This window comes from Macrobrachium nipponense, chromosome 32 (assembly GCF_015104395.2).
Source record: "Macrobrachium nipponense isolate FS-2020 chromosome 32, ASM1510439v2, whole genome shotgun sequence".
Taxonomy (NCBI): Eukaryota; Metazoa; Arthropoda; class Malacostraca; order Decapoda; family Palaemonidae; genus Macrobrachium; species Macrobrachium nipponense.
Genome location: NC_061094.1, coordinates 71466271 through 71486724, shown reverse-complemented (window position 1 = coordinate 71486724; position 20454 = coordinate 71466271). Strand labels below are relative to the sequence as shown.

The window sequence follows — 20454 nt, the reverse complement described above, 5'->3', positions numbered from 1 at the left end:
AAGAAGTGAGTCTTCCTATTGTTAAAGGACCGATGGTTTGTATTACGTATCGGAACAAATGACAATTTGTCGAAAATTGCATTTTTCCTAACTATACAAACCTGAGGTCCTTTACATATAGTCCCTCCTCATGCCACCCCTCACTCTGCGTATTTTGCATGGGCCAAAAGCAAAAGTGATTTGTTTACCTCCCAGTCGCGCGGCGCGCGACTGTCGGACAAGCAGTTAACTACCCGTTCCCCCTCCCCTTGCTTCGAAGCTTACGACCGTTCCAGCTGCCGCTAGCTACTTCCTATTGTTAAAGGACCTCAGGTTTGTATAGTTAGGAAAAATGCAATTTTCGACAAATTGTCATATTTTCTAATTGAAGTTTATATTATTTGCTGTTTTCCAGGTTTTAAGTGGAACTTACCATTAAGAAACATAGGAAAAATCATGATTAAGTATAAATTATGTCATTTCATAAACATACAACTAAGTGGAACTAGATATTGTGGCTATCATGAGTGTCTGTTGAAAATGAAAGAGGCAACTGCAGTAAAGATTATTTCTTGAAATGACAAAACTATTTTTAATAATTAATATTTGAAGATTATCCATTAACCATTTGAGATTCCAATGATGCATTGATGAGTTCAGCCTCAGAGATTCTCATGGTGGATTATTGTATTAATATTAAATTATTTTTTTGAACAAAGTCATTGTGTCTTTATACTGTCAAAGTTATGAAGGTCATCTTTTTGTATGGTACATTATTTTCATCCTTGGTGAGTAGATACTTGTCCCTATATGTTAATTGTAATCTGCAGATATAGGTAACTGATATATTCCTCAGATATTCCATGACTTTTTTGGCTTTCTTACTGGTCTTTGTCCTGCTGCAGTACTTCATATCTACGTACTGCTTTTCTCATAAACAGCTCCTTGTTCTCTCTCATCAGACATCTTTCAGCCGCTTCCTTATTATATAATATGATCTTCCCACCACACGATGGTCATGAAGGTCAGCACCTTTTCAGAATCTGCACTTCCTTTGTCATGACCCACATTTGTTGTACAGAGTAATGCAGGAATTATGTATCCATCACAGGTTTTTGTTCCTTGTTAATGGGATATTTTTTTTTTCCAGTCCCTCCCTAGTTTATTATTATTAATAGGGCTTAGTTTTTCCAGACCTCTAAGTCTTAAGTAGACTCTTCTTGGGCTGGTTACATCCCTCCCTAGGACATTCTTGAAATTTAATATATATATTTATATAAATCACAAGAGGTGTCAGTCGCTGAACCTTCTAAGGGATCTTCCTCAAAGTATACAGTGGGAGGGTAATCATTTAGTCGATCTGCTATACCTACATTACTACTATAAATATTGTCATCTTTAACTTTTAAAGACCATATTACACTTTTGAGTGATTTCCTGCTGTTCACTTGTGGAAGAGTACATTGGTATTTTCTTTTGTTATAGATGCAGTTCTATCATCTTCTGATTGTTATAGATGCAGTTCTATCATCTTCTGATTGTAATTTTGTAATTAATACACACCTTCCTGCACTCTAACTTTTTGTACATTATCAGTAAGAAACTTTTTTTTAATACTCAAGTCTTTGTCTCTGAATGTACTTAGGTTATGGAGTATCACCAGGACCTGAAGTATTACTATGAAGATAGTTATGGCACGCCCCTGAACTTGGAAACTGCTTGTGAGACCATGAACAACATCTACAGACATTTTCGGTAAGTTTGAGGGCGTGACTTTGATTGAGTATCCTCTGAATGCTTAGTTATAGCTATTGTTATCTTTTAGAATATTTGCTTCATTCTTCAGTATTAATTTTTTTAAGGATATGATAAATATTAATACAGGCAGTCCCCGGGTTACGACGGGGGTTCCGTTCTTGAGATGTGTCGTAAGCCGAAAATCGTCGTAAGCCGGAACATCGTCAAAAATCCTAAGAAAACCTTACTTTTAACGCTTTATGTGTATCATAAACTATGTAAACTGCATTATTATTGCATTTTTCATTAAAATAAACCTTCAAATATTGATTATTTTGAATTTTTGGTGTCATATTTCTTCTGCCAGATGAGCGTTGTAGGCGTCGTAACCCTTGAAATAATTTCTGATGAATATAATTGAAAAGTGCCTTAACCTTGGAACGTCGTAAGCCGAACACGTCATAACCCGGGGACTGCCTGTACAGTACTGCTTAAATTTAATACAATGTATGTAGTAGTGATGGTTTAGCAAAAGGATAAATTAATTTTATACTGCTGCTTTTATTTCAGGAGCACAGTTATCACAGGAAAAGCTGCTCCTCAAGGAATTTTTAACTTTGCCCATGACAAGACAATTTTCCAGGTAATGTAAATGCATTGTTGAAAATCTGTCTTCAAAGGTTTTTAGCATTAGCATGTACTGAGCTAAATTACCTCTTGGTTATCAATATTTGTCCATTTAGGTTATTCTAAAAGGTCTTTACGATGTCCATTTCATTCCCAGCTGCATTGCTTTCTGCATTTTACTTTTCATGCAGTACCTTCGATCTCAACTTGCCACTCAGATTCATATTCTTACTCATTTAAAAACAGCCTTTGGTACTTGGTCAGCGAAATGGGATTGTAAATTAAAAACAGCCTTTGGTACTTGGTCAGCGAAATGGGATTGTAAAATATGATTCAGTAGTCAGGTTAAACAACTTAACCTTTTTACATTTTGGGGGATCTACAACTTATCTATGGTAAAACACACCTTATTTTAGCTTACGTATTGTATTTGAACTTGGAGATATGTATAGTTTTTTTTTGTGCTGACTGTTACAGTGCTACAATACTTTCACGATGATTGGTTCCAGAACCCACCGCGGAAATGCAAAACCCCTTTTAAGAACGCTTATAATTGCTCGTAACGGCCAAATACCATGTATGTACCCCTTAAACTAAAGTGCTTATAACTGCTTATTTTAACTGTTCACTGCCTAATTTGATTTGAAAAAAAGCAAACTTGTGATAATTTTAGAGATACGGCCCATAGAAAATTTCACAAATTGGTGAAAGTTTCCGCAGAAACATGAAAAATATGTTCCACAAAAATTTGCAACAAGGTGAAGCACTAAAAAGTGGGATAGCACTGTATTTTATTTTGCATATAATGCTAATTTAGGTTTCATTTGTAATCTGAATAAAAATGTACATCTAAAATGAAAAACAATGAAACTATAGTCAGAATGATGTGCTGAAGATATGTATGTTGAAAAACAGCTATTGCATCTGGAAAAGTGTAAAGAAAACCAATGATATGTAACAATTGTTGTAATAAATTTTATGTTTTTGCAGGTTTTAACTCGTTTGGGAATATTCAAACCATCCCAGCACCTGCGGCATGATAACTTTGCAGAAATGAAGGAGAGAATATGGAAAACTAGTTATGTGTCACCTTTTGCAGCCAATTTAGCCGTTGTTTTGTACAGGTAATGATCTGTCTGCTTTAGTTTTGGTTACTTCCAGCTTTTCAGTTGGTTTATATCAGCACTTATTCACCTTAGGCAAATTCTTTAGGGATATATTTAATTATTTTTCCATTACTTATCTGGAAAAATGATTCCAGTTAGTGGCTTAATAGAATTTCAGAAAATGAGTATTGTGACTGTTTTATTGTTCATGGTGTTTTAAACAAGTTGCTTACATGGCCAGATGGTTCTTTGCATGGCCAGATGGTTCTTTGCAGTTTCGACAGTTATTATTTATATAATGATGTGTAACTCAAAATTTCTTTGTCCTCTTACAGAAACATCAAAATGCCATTCAGGCTTGCTTGAGATCTGTTTTATTTCATTTAGACATTATATAGTGAATTATAGTAGCATACTCTGAATAAATGTTAAACAACAGTTGTTCTTTTAAAATATAAAGCTCAGAAGTTCAGTTTAAGCATGAAGTGAACGTACATAATTGCAATCACAAACTAAGTGTATGTACAAAGAGTACAACATATGCATGTTAGCAACGTTTTAATTTTCCTTGGATACATATACTACTAGCTTAGCACTGAAGCACATCAGCTGGTTCATGGTAAACAAAGGAATGTCAGACACAGTTTTAAAGTACGGTACTCTATGTGTACTTGTGTAACATGATGTTTATTATTATTGAAGGCAGACAGGAGGCAGGAGTCAGAACTGGAAGTTGAAGAAGTGCTTAAACTACTTGATAATTTTACAGAATATTTAATTTAATTATGGTTTATGTGTGGGGTCTGGTGATTAAGACTTAAAGATACCTGAAAATTAGGTAATTTGATGTTTTCTGTACATTAATGAATATTAGTTAGTGACAATTAGAATGCAAAGTGTAAAACAGTAATAGTACTGTACTACAGAGAAAACCAAAACGAGTGAATTCACGGAAACTATGAAGTATGAAGACACTGGTTTGTTAGTAGTATCTAAGAGGACAAAACAGAAGAAAATCGTTTAATTAAATTTACAGATAGCTTGAAACTGTAAGAAATGCTAAGGAAATGGCCACTATATCCCAACCTGAAACCCATAACCAACCTTCCTTTGTTTTTGTTTTTTTTACTAAATGGATTTCTTTTCTTTTATGCAGCTGTCTCCTAGGATCTACTACAAAGTGGGAACTTTCTTCGAAGGTCAGCCTATACCAATTCCAGGAAAGTGTGAAAGTGTGTTGTGCTATTGGGAAGAACTGCAACCTTGGTTTGATCATAATTTTCAAACCTGTAATCTTAATAAATTATGCATGATTCATGATGAATTGTAATAGACCTGGAAATAGTATGGTAGTAAGTACTTAAGTGTATGTATTTTCTTAGCAATGACTGATATAGTGTTTTATCAGTATTAAATATAACAACATTCCAGAATAATCAGGAATGTTATGTAACAGGTTTTAGTCCGAGGTAAATTATTTTGATGGGAATACATTACCTAGTTTGTTTAGAATTGAGAAAATTATATTTATGTATACTTGAAACAAATGTGCTATTTGTGCTTTTTTGGTCATATAATTATAATGACTACTTAAAACTGAATACTGTATACCCCAAAGCCTAGTAAAAGTTTATTTAAATTTTTCTCTTCAGGGTTATGATAGCTATGATTTATGGCTTTCTGGTCTTTACGGTTTCTGATTCATTGATTATGCCATAAAAATTAATCTCGCCTGTCCTTTCTCAGAATTCTTGTTAGATTTCAATGCTGTTTTCTGAGCATATAATGCAAAAAAAAAAAAAAAAAAAAACTTTTAAACTATAGGTACCAACTTACTATAAAACTGGACTTCTTGTAACCTTGCAGAGTGCTTTGTTGATTTCAAAATGAGCATGATTTTTCCATGAAAGTACAGACTTTAAAAGGAATTAAAAAAAAACTTGTGTTGCATTATGTTGTTGAGAGATAGTTATGTCTAGGCTGTGCCATCAATGTTACTACTAAGGATATACTTTGCTGTGTATGCCATTGCATTACCAAATACTGGAGTTCGTTCGTTGTTATGTACCTGAAGTGCTTTTCACTGATGACTGTACACAAATAGTATTTTGCGCTCCAGCCCTATAAAAGTATTGTGTGACAACCATGTGATAGTTATTTTTTTATTTGAATAGTTAGTGTTATAGCTATAAATATAAAAACTAATTTGGTTATCCTTGCTTGATAGCTTGTTACTAATGCCTTCCTTAGTTTTGAGTGGTCTTCGAGTGAATATGTACCTGCTTTCAAAAGCCAGCCACTGTGATTCTCACTAGCATAAATATGCACAACATGAGTAATCGTTTGCACTTTCTTGTTCTAAGAGGGCATATCTTGAGGATCCGTTTCATTTGGTGACATCAACCTTTTGCATGGGGGGCCTTTAAAGACCTCTCAATTTCCTTATCTGAGCCAAGACACGAGAAGAAAATGTTCTGACATAATGTCAGAAGAAGTGTGTTGAAGTATGCCTTCGATAAATGTGACAATCAGTTAGCTGTCAGTATAGTGTAAGATATAAAATTTCAATTTTTTGTTCATCAACCATGTTACTTAAAAGGCTGAAGATAGGAAAAAAATATGAGGTAACTTAAGATATAGAAGCTTAACCACTTGCAAACACTCAAATGTAAACAATAATATGATGCTACAATAAAAAGTGGGAGGAGAATGTCACCAAGGTGATCACAAAACAACTCCAAAAGAGGAAGGAAAGAGAAATGGCTTTAATCTCTCAGGAAAAGCAAGGACAGACTAAATACAGGAAGAATGAGTGTGATATGCATGTGCCAACTCACCAAGCTTTGAAATGTGAGATCCATATAGATGCACAAATAGGTTGTGTAAAAAATTAATGCTTTACAAGTTTTAAATATCTTATTTTGTTGATATTTTTCATGATTCAGGGTGATGTGTAAAGATTGTTAACACGTTTAGATGACTCATCATAGTCTGTAGTTACTCCTTAACTCTTGTTTAGCTGATTTTCGTCATCAAAAATGTATTATTATTCCAGATGAATATTAATTCCAGATAAGAAGAATGAGGAAGTACTTCGATCATTCTTGAAATATGCTTTTTGCGTTTAACTGGTTACTGGTGATCGCTTACTTTGTATATATGGATTGTACATCTCTTATTTTGTTCTTTTTAATTTATTGCTTTCATCATGATAAAAATGTGAAGTCAAATGTACTGGAGTGTTCCTTTCCATTAAATAAGTTTATGAATTGGTGTATTTTTGTTACCTTCACATTAACAATTGATTGCATGATACATTCTCTGAAGTTGTAAGGTCAAGTTCATACATGGATACAAACAACCTATCTTTCAGTAAGCCTTATCCTAGCAGTGCATTATTGCTGAATGATTGTCATAAGCGTATAAAATGAAACCTATTTTTATTCTCAATTTTCCATTCAGAGGTGATTAACCTCATAGGTCATAGAGTTTGGCCTAAATTTTATATTCCATTCCATATATATGTATATATCAATATACAGTACAGTATGTTTTACACCAAGTGAAGAACTGAATAAAATTATGTACTTTACTTTTTAACATGACCTTGCCTTTATATATAAATATATATAATAATTAATAATATATAGCTATATTATTATATATATATATATATTAATATATATATATCAGTTATATATATATCTATATATAATATATATATAATATATAATATAGATATATATACAGTATAATATATATATATATAAAGGGCACTTACTATGGGTAAAATAATGTTAACTTAAATGTAAACAGGTATACGTAGTATTGTCATATCGCATAATAAACTGTATAAAAGACTAGTTTATTATTTTGTGACTAAGAGTTACTATGCGAAGGAAAACTATCGTTTCTTATCCTAAAAACTGTATGATAAAGCAACGTGTCTTCTTGTGTGACAATAAATATCATATGTCTACTTAAGAAAGAAAGAAGAGAGGGTGTTTATCGATATTTTCATTATAATTTCTTGCCGTTGAAATGTAGTACAGGGCAAAAAGAAAACAAAAGATCTGGTCAAACATCCTACGTTTTATTATGTGAAGTTAGAAGAAAAAGAAACCAAATGTCCAAACGTATGGCAAAATTGAGATTAAAATAAGTGGAAAGTACTGAAGTGTGTGTAAAAGTCAAGGGAGAAACTTGGGATTTTTTCGGAGACATGGGTTGGAGTGCACATGGGATTGTTGAGCCAAATCTCTTGTATGAAATGAAGTGTGAATTTTGAATGCAAAAAAAAAATAATAATAATAAAAGCTGAAGCTGGTAAGGTCAACTATGGATAGATTATGAAATTCAGGGGCAAGCCCCAAGCACTGGGACCTATTAAGATCAACTAAGCACAGTATATGTGGCATAAGAATAGGTACATGAAAAGGGTGAGATGTGTAGTATGGATAAAACAGTGGAACAAATAATGGCTAGTACTACGTATGGAAGAATGAATGGGTCTGATTGTTTTTGTATTTTAAGGTGGTTTGGTCATGTGGGAATAATGGAAGGCTACAGACTGGGAAACCCGTGTAACATATTTATAACAATATGGACGGCACAATGACTTAAAAAGGATCGTACAGATGTTATGACAAGTACTGGAAATGATACACCAGTTTTTCCAAGCCAGCAGGTTTGACATGATGCTGATGGGTATTTGGGAAATTATAAATATTGGTTTCATCCTCGAATTAGCAGCCAAAATATGGCACTGACCATTGTCTTTTTTTATAATCTGTAGAAACACCCCCTGTTCAGAGAAGTGTCTTCTGCTTGCGTGTGTATATTAGTATATGTGTGTTATTTAAGAATTTATCATTTTATCCGAGGTATAACTGATTTAAATTTCAAACTAATGCTATTTACACAATATTAGAATTAATGCAGCAACCCTCATCGCTTTAGGTACGACAACGGTCACCAGTGAAACGGGGGCGATCGCATAACGAAAACATGTTTGCAACGTCTAAGGGATGAGTCAGGTCGTAAAAACGTAGTACGGGAGAGGGAACAAAATAGAAAGGGGGAGGGGCAGGGGGTAAGGAACGATTGGAGGGGGTTGGGGAAGGAAGTGGCCGTTGACAACATTGATTGATCCGTGGCCCTAGACACGTGGAAATGGATACGTGGTGGTAGGTTCTAGCCCAATATATACCGCCGTAAAGTCTTCCAGAACCCACAGAGGTTTTCGAAGTGGATCGTCGACGTTTAGCCACAGGAGATTCTAGCATATATATTCCGAGTTGAGAAACGTTAACCACAACAGATTCAGCTATATATTCTGAAGCAGATTGTGATCGCATAGGACACCGAGTTTATTCACGAACTGGTTTTTGGCAAGTGACGTGAAAGAAAACCTCTGGAAAAGTGCTCGGACGAAACCAAACCCAAGTTTTGTGTATATATTGAACAATGGGTCTCATTCTGACTAGAATTCTCTCTTTGATACAGAGCAAAAAACCCTGTAGGATATTAATGGGTAAGAATTATTATTATTATTATTATTATTATTATTATTATTATTATTATTATTATTATTATTATTATTCTGTGTGTAAGGATAATTGGTATAAAATTTCGTTTTTTTCCAGTTTTGACGAAAAAAAACGTAGGTATAATATTGTTAGCTACCTTTGGTTGATAGGGAGCTATAGGCTACTGGTTATTTTATTCAGTTAAATTCTATAAAATCATACTTGCATTTCGTCATAAGAGCCAAACAAAACCATGAATACTCATTGAGAATAATTCACAATTACGTTACTACGATGAAAATCTGCACAATAGCCTAACTAATTATGATTTGATATATTTAACGGTGATGTTACGATACGTCATTGTATATGAATACTGAATACTAGGCATTTCCTATCTACTGCACTGTGTCAATTAAGTCTTACCGTTACTTGAAGTTTTTAATCATCTTGGTCTTATGAAAATGCTAAGCTACTAAATACTAAACCTAATTATCATTCACTTGCAATAATTACAATTTCGTAAGAACGCTCAGTTTTTATACTAATAATTTTCTCTAACATAATTCGTTTTCTTTGATAGTCGGTCTTGACGGCGCAGGGAAGACTACGATACTCTACAAACTAAAATTGGGGGAAATTGTGACTACGATTCCAACAATTGGTGAGTTCATGTAGAATAAAGCCTCATAAAAGGAATGAAAGATTAAAATAAAGAGTGGCATACGTCACAGTGACACAGCTGAAGAATATGTCCCATTACTTATCGATAAAAAGTGGTCAATGTCACAGTGACACAGTTAAAAGGATAAAACATTGTAACATTATAATCGATCTTTTTCTCCAGGTTTCAACGTCGAGACAGTGGAGTACAAGAACATAAGTTTCACAGTGTGGGACGTTGGCGGCCAGACAAAGATTCGTCCATTGTGGAGGCATTACTTCCAAAACACCTCCGCCATCATCTATGTAATAGATTGCAACGACCCCGAGAGACTAGCAGAAGCGAAGGAGGAATTAGACATCTTGGTGAGTAAGACTCAACTCGACTAGATTATGAATTGCTAAGACTTATTGAATTACTATCTTTTTTTATGGTGCCGAACCCTGTCGTATCCTGAATTTCCCCCTCTGTCTATCACTTTAGAAACAAAACACGTATACAAATATATTGGCAATGTTCTCGGTTTTGCTGTTCACATACAAAGCCATTCTTGCTACTGCTTCTTAGTACTATCAAAGCCATCAGTAGGGAAACTATTTAATAATAGTTATATCACGACTATGGCGATAAAAACGGAAGTTATCATTCATAAATGGTAAAAAATTGATTTCCTTTTACCAAAAAAATCACCGATAATGCAAAGAAAAGAAAACACTATTCAAAATAACAGTAAAAAATTAACTATGTAATGACGATTTCATTAATACAAAAAAGTGACGATATTCAAAATAACAATAAAAAAAATAACTACTCTGCAATGACCATTTCTTTAATACAAAAAATGTGACGATATTCAAAATAACAGTAAAAATTAACTACTCTGCAATGACGATTTTTAATAATAATAAAAAAAAATTAACTTCAAAATAACAGTAATAATTAACTACTCTGTAATGACGATTTCTTTAATAATAATAAAAAAGGTAACACTATTCAAAATAACAGTAAAAATTAACTACTCTGTAATGACGATTTCTTTAATAAAAAAAAAAGGTAACTTTTCAAAATAACAGTAAAAATTAACTACTCTGTAATGACGATTTCTTCCAATAATTCAATTTAATTTCATTCCTTCTTCAGTCCCAGGACGCAGAGCTCGAGAACTGCCCACTGCTCGTCATGGCCAACAAGCAAGACCTACCACAGGCAGCCTCGCCTTCTTTCGTCACAGACGCCCTCAACCTCAGAGACCTGAGACGCCCCTGGTTTGTCCAGGCCACCTGCGCTGTCAACTCCACGGGCATCTACGAGTCCCTAGACTGGCTGGCAAAGGAAGTTTCGAATTAAAAGGGAAATTTTTTCTAGGATATCGACTGATTTACAACACTATTACTCTTTAGGCTTATAGTACTCTGCGTGCTGTCTTGTTCAGATTCTAGACCTATAAATGTATTATTTTGTACTAATAAAATACACCTAAGCCAATGTTATTTTCTAATACCCTGGCAAAGGAAGTTTCGAAATAAGGGGAAAATTTTTCTAGGATTTCGACTGGTTTACAATAATATTACTCTTTAGGCTTATAGTACTCTGCGTGCTGTCTTGACCAGATTCTAGACCTATAAATGTATTGTTTTATACTAATATAAGACTCTTAAGTCATACACTTAAGCCAATGTTATTTTCTAATACCCCGGCAAAGGAAGTTTCGAAATGAGGGGACAAATTTTTCCTGGTATTTAGACTGATTTACAATAAAATTACTCTTTTAGGCTTATACTCTGCGTGCGTGTTGTCTTACCCAGATTCTAGACCTATAAATGTATTGTTTTGTACTAATATAAGACTCTTAGGCCAATGTTATTTTCTAATACCCTGGCAAAGGAAGTTTCGAAATAAGGGAAAAATATTCTCTGGAATTTCGACTGATTTACAATACTATTACTCTTTAGGCTTATAGTACTCTGGGTGTTGTCTTGCCCAGATTATAGATCTATAAATGTATTATTTTGTACTAATAAAATACACTTAAGCCAATATTATTTTATAATACCATATACCTTAGTTTTTATATATAAAACTACAATATATACGTACAGTCAAGTAGACAGATAACGTGATTGGTACGAATAAGGAGCGGGGATCAAGACAATTCGTTTATCTACCCAGATAAAGTTGATAATAAAACTGATAAAGGGAGATAAGATTATATGGTGCAAGAACTACCTTTTTTTTATTGTGAGAACAAATCTTACCCTGATATATATACATGGAAGAGTGACTGGCCCATTTTAAAAGAGGTCTAAGATATATGCATGCCATATAACCCGGACTTTTATATATTAGTATTAGTAATATAGTACTATGTAGAATGATATGTAGAGGTCTGGAATGGGTATGTATAAGTGAAAGTTTGTGGACTGGTAAAGGAATTCGAAAGTGTTTGTAAGAAAAGTTAAAAATGGACGTTAGCAATGAAAGTTAGTATGGATGGTGGGAGAAAGGAATGGAATATAGAATTTAGGTCAGAAACACTGGGACCTAGGCGGTCATTCAGCGTTGGAAAGGAAACAGAGTAGATAGGTTTGAAAGCTGTAACAGGAGGAAAACCTCAAAGCAGTTGCACTATGAATCAACTGTTAGGAGAGAGTGGACAGCAAGATGGAAGATAATATGAATGGAGGTACAGTAAATGAAAGGGTTTGCAGATAAGGGCCATTTGGGTAGGTATTTCATGTGTATTTGTACTAAATGGATGACGGTAGGATGAAAGGAAGGAAAGTTATATACTTTTTATGATCGCACTTCTGCATATACATCATGGTGTGAGAAACTGCTATTGTAAAGGAAGTAGCTAAATAGCGCAGGCTACTAGATGACCCCCCATCCCCGCCCCCCAAGAAAAATCTCTCATTTAACTGTCAATTACAATATACGTACAACTACATCAAGAGCGAGAGTGATTTAGTATCGACTTATATGCTGGCGCGCAAAAGAGCCTTAGTAAAAGGAGTGTCCTAATGCTATATAAATACACACACACACACACACACACACACACACACACACACACATATATATATATATATATATATATATATATATATATATATATATATATATATATATATATAAAACAGTTTCTACACCTACAAAAAATATACTTATACAGTTCATAAAGAACCCCATACACTGAACGCCCACCAACCTAGTTGCGCCACCACGTCACACCCACTCACACACACACAAATTTAGAAGGTATGAAAAAGAAAGTTAATCGATAACAAAAACGTAGCCACTGCTAAAAGGGTCTTGCGTGGACATGGCCAACGTGGCCTACCAGGTTAGACGTCACCCAAAGCCACATCGCCCACAGCTCAATACTCTCTGCCATGATTCTTGCAACTTCTGACACAAATGGTGCAACTGGCAGTTCAATATACTCTGTGACTCACTGCAACGCTCGAGATAAAAGTCTTACTGCATGAAATCACCCAATTTCACAGTTAGGCTGATAGGATGTGACTGGTTAATTCATTAAGGCTACGGTTAGGCTGATAGGGAACGACTTCTTAATTCATTAAGATTCTACAGTTAGGCTGATAAGATATGACAGGCTGATTCATTAAAATTTTACAGTTAGGCCGATAGGATATGACTTTGATCGCTTTATTGTCTTTTCTCTGGAACCGACTGCTGTTAGGTTAAATAAATACACACACACACACACACACACACACATATATATATACGCGAACAGTTTTCGCTGAATTAGCGCATTATCATATAGTTTTCTATTAGGCAGACTCAGTCTCTAATTAATAATATCCTGTACCGTATACATAATATATGAAAATGCCCAGTGAATTCTATTACAATCATTATTTAAAAAAATGCTTATGACACAAAATATTTCATATGAATGTGACGCAAATAACCCGAAAGGCAAAAGGAAACACTGTAAAACGGACTTAGGCCCGCTGCCTTGTCAAAGTTTCATTACATAGCATTTTTGTTTTCATTCTTGAAAATTCAACAAGCGACTATACCGAACGTGCCAAATATGTGAGAGAGAGAGAGAGAGAGAGAGAGAGAGAGAGAGAGAGAGACTGGTAGTTTACAACATCGTTTCTGTGGCATCAAGACGTATCAGGAGTTTTGATTCAACTGCGGGATACTGTTGCTGACGATAAGCGGTTTACATAAGTGCTTGTATAATTAAACCAGTGCATCATTCGTCTCTGTGACTAACTTGAACAGAAATTAACTCTCTCTCTCTCTCTCTCTCTCTCTCTCTCTCTCTCTCTCTCTCTCTCTCTCTCTCTAGTAGGTGACATTTGTCACCACAACATTTAAATGTGAACCTAGACTATATACAGTTATGAAACAATATATTTATCATGTTTACAGTACATAAACTTACTGTTTCTATTAGCAAATATATTCGGACACTCACCCACCTATCTTTCTCAAGCCCTTTGTTATTTCATTCAGATTCTGGAACAATCCATAAGGAAAGTGAGAGAGAGAAAAAAAGAGATGTTCAGAAACGAACTTGTGAAGTGCGTCTACCTGCTACTCTGGATTTCGGTATGAGTAATTTCTAAGTCTATTAAACTTAATGTATCTGTGATGCAATTACAGTGCTGTCTTCATAAAATTATAATTAAGCAAAATCAATGTCTTAAAAAATACGTGTGTGGTTACTATCACAAATACAACTATAATGTCAAGGCAAATTTATGAGCTGGCAAAAGATTAAGATTGTTTTGGATACGACATACTATAAACTACTGTTTTTGTGTTTAGTGTATATATATATATATATATATATATATATATATATATATATATATATATATATATATATCTATATATATATATATATATATACACAGTGTGTATATGTGTACACGCTCGCATATGCACGTAGGAATACCATGGCCATTACATTTCAAATGCATGGTTCTAGGTAATTTACAAAAGACCAACACAAATATTCACCAATAATTCGTTATTCAGGCAAAACTAATTTACTTCAACAGGGAAGCAACAAGAATCTCCCTGAAGCATGCATGAAAGGGCCATTTAGACGTGAGTATCAGTGCTATGTTTCGTCTCTTGCGCCTAGTGTTTAAGTCTTCTCATGTCAATGAGAAAATATCAAAGAAAAAAACACTAACTCAAAACTATGAAATAGTGCGTTGATATATATATATATATATATATATATATAAGCGAATACCACAGGAAAATGATAGGCAGAAATCCAAGCACTTTTTTGTCTTTACTAAGACATTGTCATGGAACGAATGAAATACAGTTGGAAAGAAAGTTATCAGGTAAGCAAAAAACCTCAAGAATACCAGATGGTTAATTGTCGAAAGGGTAAAATCAAAGAGATGATCCAGGATTATCGGATATAACACGGTCTCATAAATGTGTGCTTTAAGTTATTTTTGTTTTGCTTAATGTCGTACTAAAGTTTGACTGGCTATAAACCATTCTAATTTTGTAATTAAGTTACTAACACTGGCATCAATAATTTTCCTACACCAGATCATTTCTCAGTTATTCATTCATTATGTGCTAGATTGGCACCAGGGCCGGGACACCAAATAAATCTATAGCTACCTGATGAACTGAATATATTAAAACTTGCTTTTAGACGCATACTTCACAACAGGAATCCTAGACCTATGGTCTGACACGTGAGCTAAACTCAGAATAAGGGAATCATATAACTAGATAAAGATAGATATGAGGCATAAAGGTTAATTATCATACATTTACCCCCAATTATTATATTAGTACGCTTGCTACCTGCTGATAGTACTAACACGGATACTATTATTACCCAGGAACTATCACGATAGAGGAACACGTTGTCCTGCCTTGCAGAAAGACGACTCCGCTACCTCCAGGGAAAGGTAAGACTACTGTCTTTATTTCCTCACTTTTTAATATTTGTTAATCGCTACGCTGACAGTCCTTCACTTTTTTTAATGCTTACACGCCAAAGATGTAGCTGTCAGTTTACTTATCTGAATAAACTAACAAAGTATAAAGAAAAGTATAAAGAAAATCTTCGGAGTGTCCTTGAATCAATACAAATCGTCTTGTTGTAGGTGAGAATACCACTTGGACTGACAAGACGACTTATAGTACCGTTAACCCTAGATTCATAGACCTATTCGTCACTCCAAAAGCTACTAAGGTGGAACCTCCCAGACCTGGACAGCTAGGTATGTATGTGCTAAAACTATTTTTACTTTTTTATTTTATTTTATTTCAGGGAGAATACCCGCGTCAAAGAAATCCTCTTTTATGAATGGCGTTGCAGAACTTGGGGGGGGGGGGGTGGGGGGAATATTAGCGCAAAGGAAAACACAGATTTGAGTATGAATGTGTCAATAAGTAATTACTAATTGTTCATTGTCAATGTATGCACATTATATATGTATATAATGTTTCTTATCTTTTGTTCATAGATTGCAACAAAAACATCACACTCGAAAACCTATCTACAGTTTACTGGCAGACGCCAAACTACCCGCAGATATATCCAGAGGGCATAACTTGCAAACTTCGCATCCAGGTGAGTATACCATCTAAATCTACAATTTCAAATACCCGTTTTCTATTTGGGTCAGTCTGCACCCTGTTAGAGGGAGGCAGATTTCCTCCCCTTGTTTTTTGTCATTATTATTATTATTATTATTATTATTATTATTATTTTATTATTTTTTTTTTTTTTTTTTTTTTTTTTTTTTTTTTGCTCTATCACAGTCCTCCAATTCGGCTGGGTGGTATTTATAGTGTGGGGTTCCGGGTTGCATCCTGCCTCCTTAGGAGTCCATCACTTTTCTTACTATGTGTGTACTAGGATCACACTCTTCTGCATGAGTCCTGGAGAGCTACTTCTCAAGACTCTAGTTTTTCTAGATTCCTTTTTTCAGGGTGATCTTGGGAATCGTGCCTAGTTCTCCTATGATTATGGGTACGATTTCCACTGGCATAACCCATATCTTTCTTATTTCAATTTTCAGATCTTGATACTTTATCCATTTTTTCCCTCTCTTTCTCTTCAACTCTGGTGTCCATGGTATTGCGACATCAATGAGTGATACTTTCTTCTTGACTTTGTCAATCAACGTCACGTCTGGTCTGTTTTGCACGTATACCCTATCCGTTCTGATACCATAGTCCAGAGGATCTTATTATTATTATTATTATTAAGTTTATATTATTATTATTATATTATTATTATTAAAGGCTGCCCTGTGGCAAAATAGTTATGTACTTTCCCCACTACTGCTAAACAGGTAAACAGCGATTTGGGAAATGGAACTATTATAGAAAACGGGGAAATACAGAAAGAGAAGATCGGTTATTGGAAAAACTGATAAATTAACAAAGTAATATATGAATAAATAGAAGTGTCGGTCAAATTCCCTTGAGCGTTAACATCAGGTATGACTAATTATATATTTATTTATTTACTTACTTATTTATTTATTTTTACAGTTCCCAAATCACCAACCAAGAGGCATCGCTATTCTCTCGATGGAAGTCCAAAGTATGATATTCACGATTGACAACGAACTTATATATTTATTTATTTACTTACTTATTTATTTATTTTTACAGTTCCCAAATCACCAACCAAGAGGCATCGCTATTCTCTCGATGGAAGTCCCAAGTATGATATTCACGACGGACAACGAACTCTGTCCTGGAGATCGTCTGACAATCGAGAGGCTCCCAGATGGACATATTGAGGCGTGAGTGATATCATCTATTTTCATTTATTTATTAGTCTTTCTTTTTTATTTTATCGTCGGGTGATTCAAAATTAAATAGCTGAACATAGCTACCTCCCTGGGTTGCCAAATTATTGGAACGCCCAGAAATACCAGTCAACACAGGAGGTAATTTATGCCTCTGAATAATTTTTTTTATAGTATGTTTAAAATTGCATATGAAGTTATGGAAATCAGAATTATAAGTAACTGAATTATTGGGCGAAAGGCTATGAATCTCATTCATGTACATGCATATTAAAATTATATATATTCATATATATGCATACATATATATATATATATATATATATATATATATATATATATTATATATATATATATATATATATATATATATAATATTTAATTGTTGGTATAAACCAAAAAAGAAAATACAACCCAGTTTGAAAAAAAAAATCAAAGTTCTTCGAAAGTTGATTTCAATGTTTTTAAGTTTATACTGAAATAATAAAAAATAATAATGAAAAAAAAAATAACAAAACCTTATCAGCAAGTTTTCAAAATAGTACAATACCACACATCAAGTTTAAGGTACAATGTACGTAAGGCTATACAGGTAGCAGCCAAGATGAGATGAATGAAAATGAGAAAACTGTATAATTAAAGGTCTTTATTTTCTTTCCCTTAGACTCTGCGGAAACTTAAGTGGTAGAACAATCCTTGTCGACGTCAGCTTACTGAGGACTCTCACATTCTCCACTACTCCTCATGACGGAGGTGCTAGCATAGGATTCAGAGTGGGAATCAAAGGTAAGACTTAAAAAAAAAAAAAAAAAAAACGCTATTTCGAACTGGGAAGATTGTTGCAACGCTGGCCCCAAGTTTTACTTCGAAGTAAATGTATTAAACTATAATAAACTTAAAAGTCTTATGTCATTTGCGAAAAAAATTTTATAATTCAAGTTTTACTTCGAAGCAAATGTATTAAACAATAATAAACTTAGATAATCTTATATCATTTGTGAAAAAAATTTTATAATTCAAATTTTACTTTGAAGCAAATGTATTCAACTATAATAAACTTAAATCTTCTTATATCATTTGTAAAAGAATTTTATAATTCAAGTTTCTCTTCGAAGCAAAGTATTAAACTGTAATAAACTTAAATAATTTTATATCATTTGTGAAAAAAATGTTATAATTCAAATTTTACTTCGAAGCAAATGTATTAAACTATAATATACTTAAAAGTCTTATGTCATTTGCGAAAAAATGTTATAATTCAAGTTTTACTTCGAAGCAAATGTATTAAACTGTAATAAACTTAAATATACTTATATCATTTGTGAAAAAAAGTTATAATTCAAGTTTCACTTCGAAGCAAATGTATTAAACTATAATAAGCTTAAATAGTCTTATATCATTTGTGAAACAAAAATTTTATCTTTCAAGTTTTACTTCGAAGCAAATGTATTCAACTATAATAAACTTAAATATTCTTATATCATTTGTAAAAGAATTTTATCATTCAAGTTTTACTTCGAAGCAAATGTATTAAACTATAATATGCTTAAATAATCTCATATCATCTGTGAAAGAGTTTTATAATTCAAGTTTCACTTTGAAGCAAATGTATTAAACTATAATAAACTTAAATAGTCTTATATAATTTGTGAAAAAAAATGTTATAATTCAAGTTTCACTTCGAAGCAAATGTATTAAACTATAATAAACTTAAATAGTCTTATATCATTTGTGAAAAAAAGTTATAATTCAAATTTTACTTCGAAGCAAATGTATTAATCTATAATAAACTTAAATAGTCTTATATCATTTGTGAAAAAAAATGTATAATTCAAATTTTACTTCGAAGCAAATGTATTAAACTATAATAACCTTAAATAATCTTATATCATTTGTGGAAAAATGTTATAATTTAAGTTTTGCTTCGAAGCAAATGTATTAAACTATAATAAACTTAAAAGTCTTAAGTCATTTGCGAAAAAAAATTTTATAATTCAAGTTTTACTTTGAAGCAAATGTATTAAACTATAATAAACTTAAATAATCTTATGTCATCTGTGAAACAAAGAGGTATAATTGAAAGGTACTTAGCTTTTGTTTACATTCGTAAAATGGGCTTATAATTTTCGAGACAAATCCTCGCATACATCGATTTAAGTACACTCACTTGCATAAATGTTCAGTATGTACGCACACCCAACTACACATACCACAAACACGCGAGCAGCAGACAGTTACGTAAATATGGAGATATCCTCAACTCATTCAAAGCTGTACCACTTGTCCAGTGAAGAAAAAATACTAATGATGAATCTGTGTGTGTTGGAGAGCATCGTAGTTGCTTTGGCAAAATCGGCATTTCATAACTATCACTTACTTAGTTCCTGATTCGTTTTTATTTCCGTTACAGGTTTCTTGCTGGGCTAAATATGAGACGTCAGCTAAAACATCACAAGACACTTGCGTTCCTCTACATTGCAACTTGCGCGCGCATATCTAGACCTACTTGCATTCATGAGCATGGACGTTACGTACCTACATCAACTACATGGAAAATTCTTTCGCTTTTATTAATTTTGTTAAAATAAGATTTATTCTGATAAAGAATCTGTGGTAATTATCGTTCCTGTTTTTTTTTTCATTTGTTGAGACTAAAAATGCGCCAAACGTGTATCCATAATACTGGGAAATAAAACTTTAAATAAAAGTTGAAAGTTAGTATCCTGAATATGGCTTTGGCTCTCTTAAATAAAGTGAAGGAATATATTAGAGTTTTATTGTTTGATCGGCTCCTATCGCTGCACTTTGCATCTAGTAGTTCCCTACATTCATAGATATACTTCTTTGCATAGTGGACTTCACTCGCGACTATATCAAAATCTGGCAATCTATATAGAGCGCCTACCAAATTCTGACCTTCCGTGCAGAGGTTCACTCATGACACTATCAAAATCTGGCAATCTATATAGTGCGCCTTTTTGTGACGTGGACATTTCTTCTAGCCTTACATATCAGTCATCAGC

The 20454-nt window shown here is 33.4% G+C and overlaps 2 protein-coding genes and 1 pseudogene across 4 annotated transcripts; all 3 read left to right on the top strand.

Annotated features, from left to right (window-relative positions):
• LOC135207602 (multiple inositol polyphosphate phosphatase 1-like) overlaps nt 1-6718 on the top strand; it is a 73152-nt pseudogene extending 66434 nt beyond the window's left edge.
• Nucleotides 6719-8672: 1954 nt separating this feature from the next.
• LOC135207598 (ADP-ribosylation factor 4-like) lies at nt 8673-11126 on the top strand. Its single transcript, XM_064239471.1, has 4 exons — nt 8673-8982; nt 9561-9641; nt 9825-10006; nt 10782-11126. Exons 1-4 carry the CDS (start codon nt 8916-8918, stop codon nt 10986-10988), a joined length of 537 nt encoding a protein of 178 aa, XP_064095541.1. The 5' UTR covers nt 8673-8915; the 3' UTR covers nt 10989-11126.
• Nucleotides 11127-13724: 2598 nt separating this feature from the next.
• Nucleotides 13725-20197, top strand: LOC135207182 (uncharacterized). 3 transcript variants are annotated; one of them, XM_064238752.1, is made up of 10 exons: nt 13728-13853; nt 14136-14231; nt 14687-14735; nt 15503-15571; nt 15770-15886; nt 16133-16239; nt 17169-17184; nt 17305-17425; nt 18096-18217; nt 19842-20197. In XM_064238752.1, exons 2-10 carry the CDS (start codon nt 14181-14183, stop codon nt 19856-19858), a joined length of 669 nt encoding a protein of 222 aa, XP_064094822.1. In that variant the 5' UTR covers nt 13728-13853; nt 14136-14180; the 3' UTR covers nt 19859-20197. The 3 variants fall into 3 exon arrangements, with proteins under 3 accessions (XP_064094824.1, XP_064094822.1, XP_064094823.1); XM_064238754.1 differs by lacking the exon at nt 15770-15886 and having other exon boundaries at nt 13725-13853; XM_064238753.1 differs by lacking the exon at nt 17169-17184 and having other exon boundaries at nt 17292-17425.
• The last annotated feature ends 257 nt before the right edge of the window (nt 20198-20454 follow it).

Excerpts from the sequence above, each read along its gene's own strand:
- LOC135207182 (XM_064238752.1), top strand. The coding sequence starts at position 14,181 with ATGTTCAGAAACGAACTTGTGAAGTGCGTCTACCTGCTACTCTGGATT. Across the intron at positions 14,736-15,502 it reads CATGAAAGGGCCATTTAGAC|GAACTATCACGATAGAGGAA; the intron begins GTGAGTATCAGT and ends ATTATTACCCAG. Across the intron at positions 15,572-15,769 it reads TCCGCTACCTCCAGGGAAAG|GTGAGAATACCACTTGGACT; the intron begins GTAAGACTACTG and ends GTCTTGTTGTAG.
- LOC135207598 (XM_064239471.1), top strand. The coding sequence starts at position 8,916 with ATGGGTCTCATTCTGACTAGAATTCTCTCTTTGATACAGAGCAAAAAA. Across the intron at positions 8,983-9,560 it reads ACCCTGTAGGATATTAATGG|TCGGTCTTGACGGCGCAGGG; the intron begins GTAAGAATTATT and ends TTTCTTTGATAG. Across the intron at positions 9,642-9,824 it reads GACTACGATTCCAACAATTG|GTTTCAACGTCGAGACAGTG; the intron begins GTGAGTTCATGT and ends CTTTTTCTCCAG.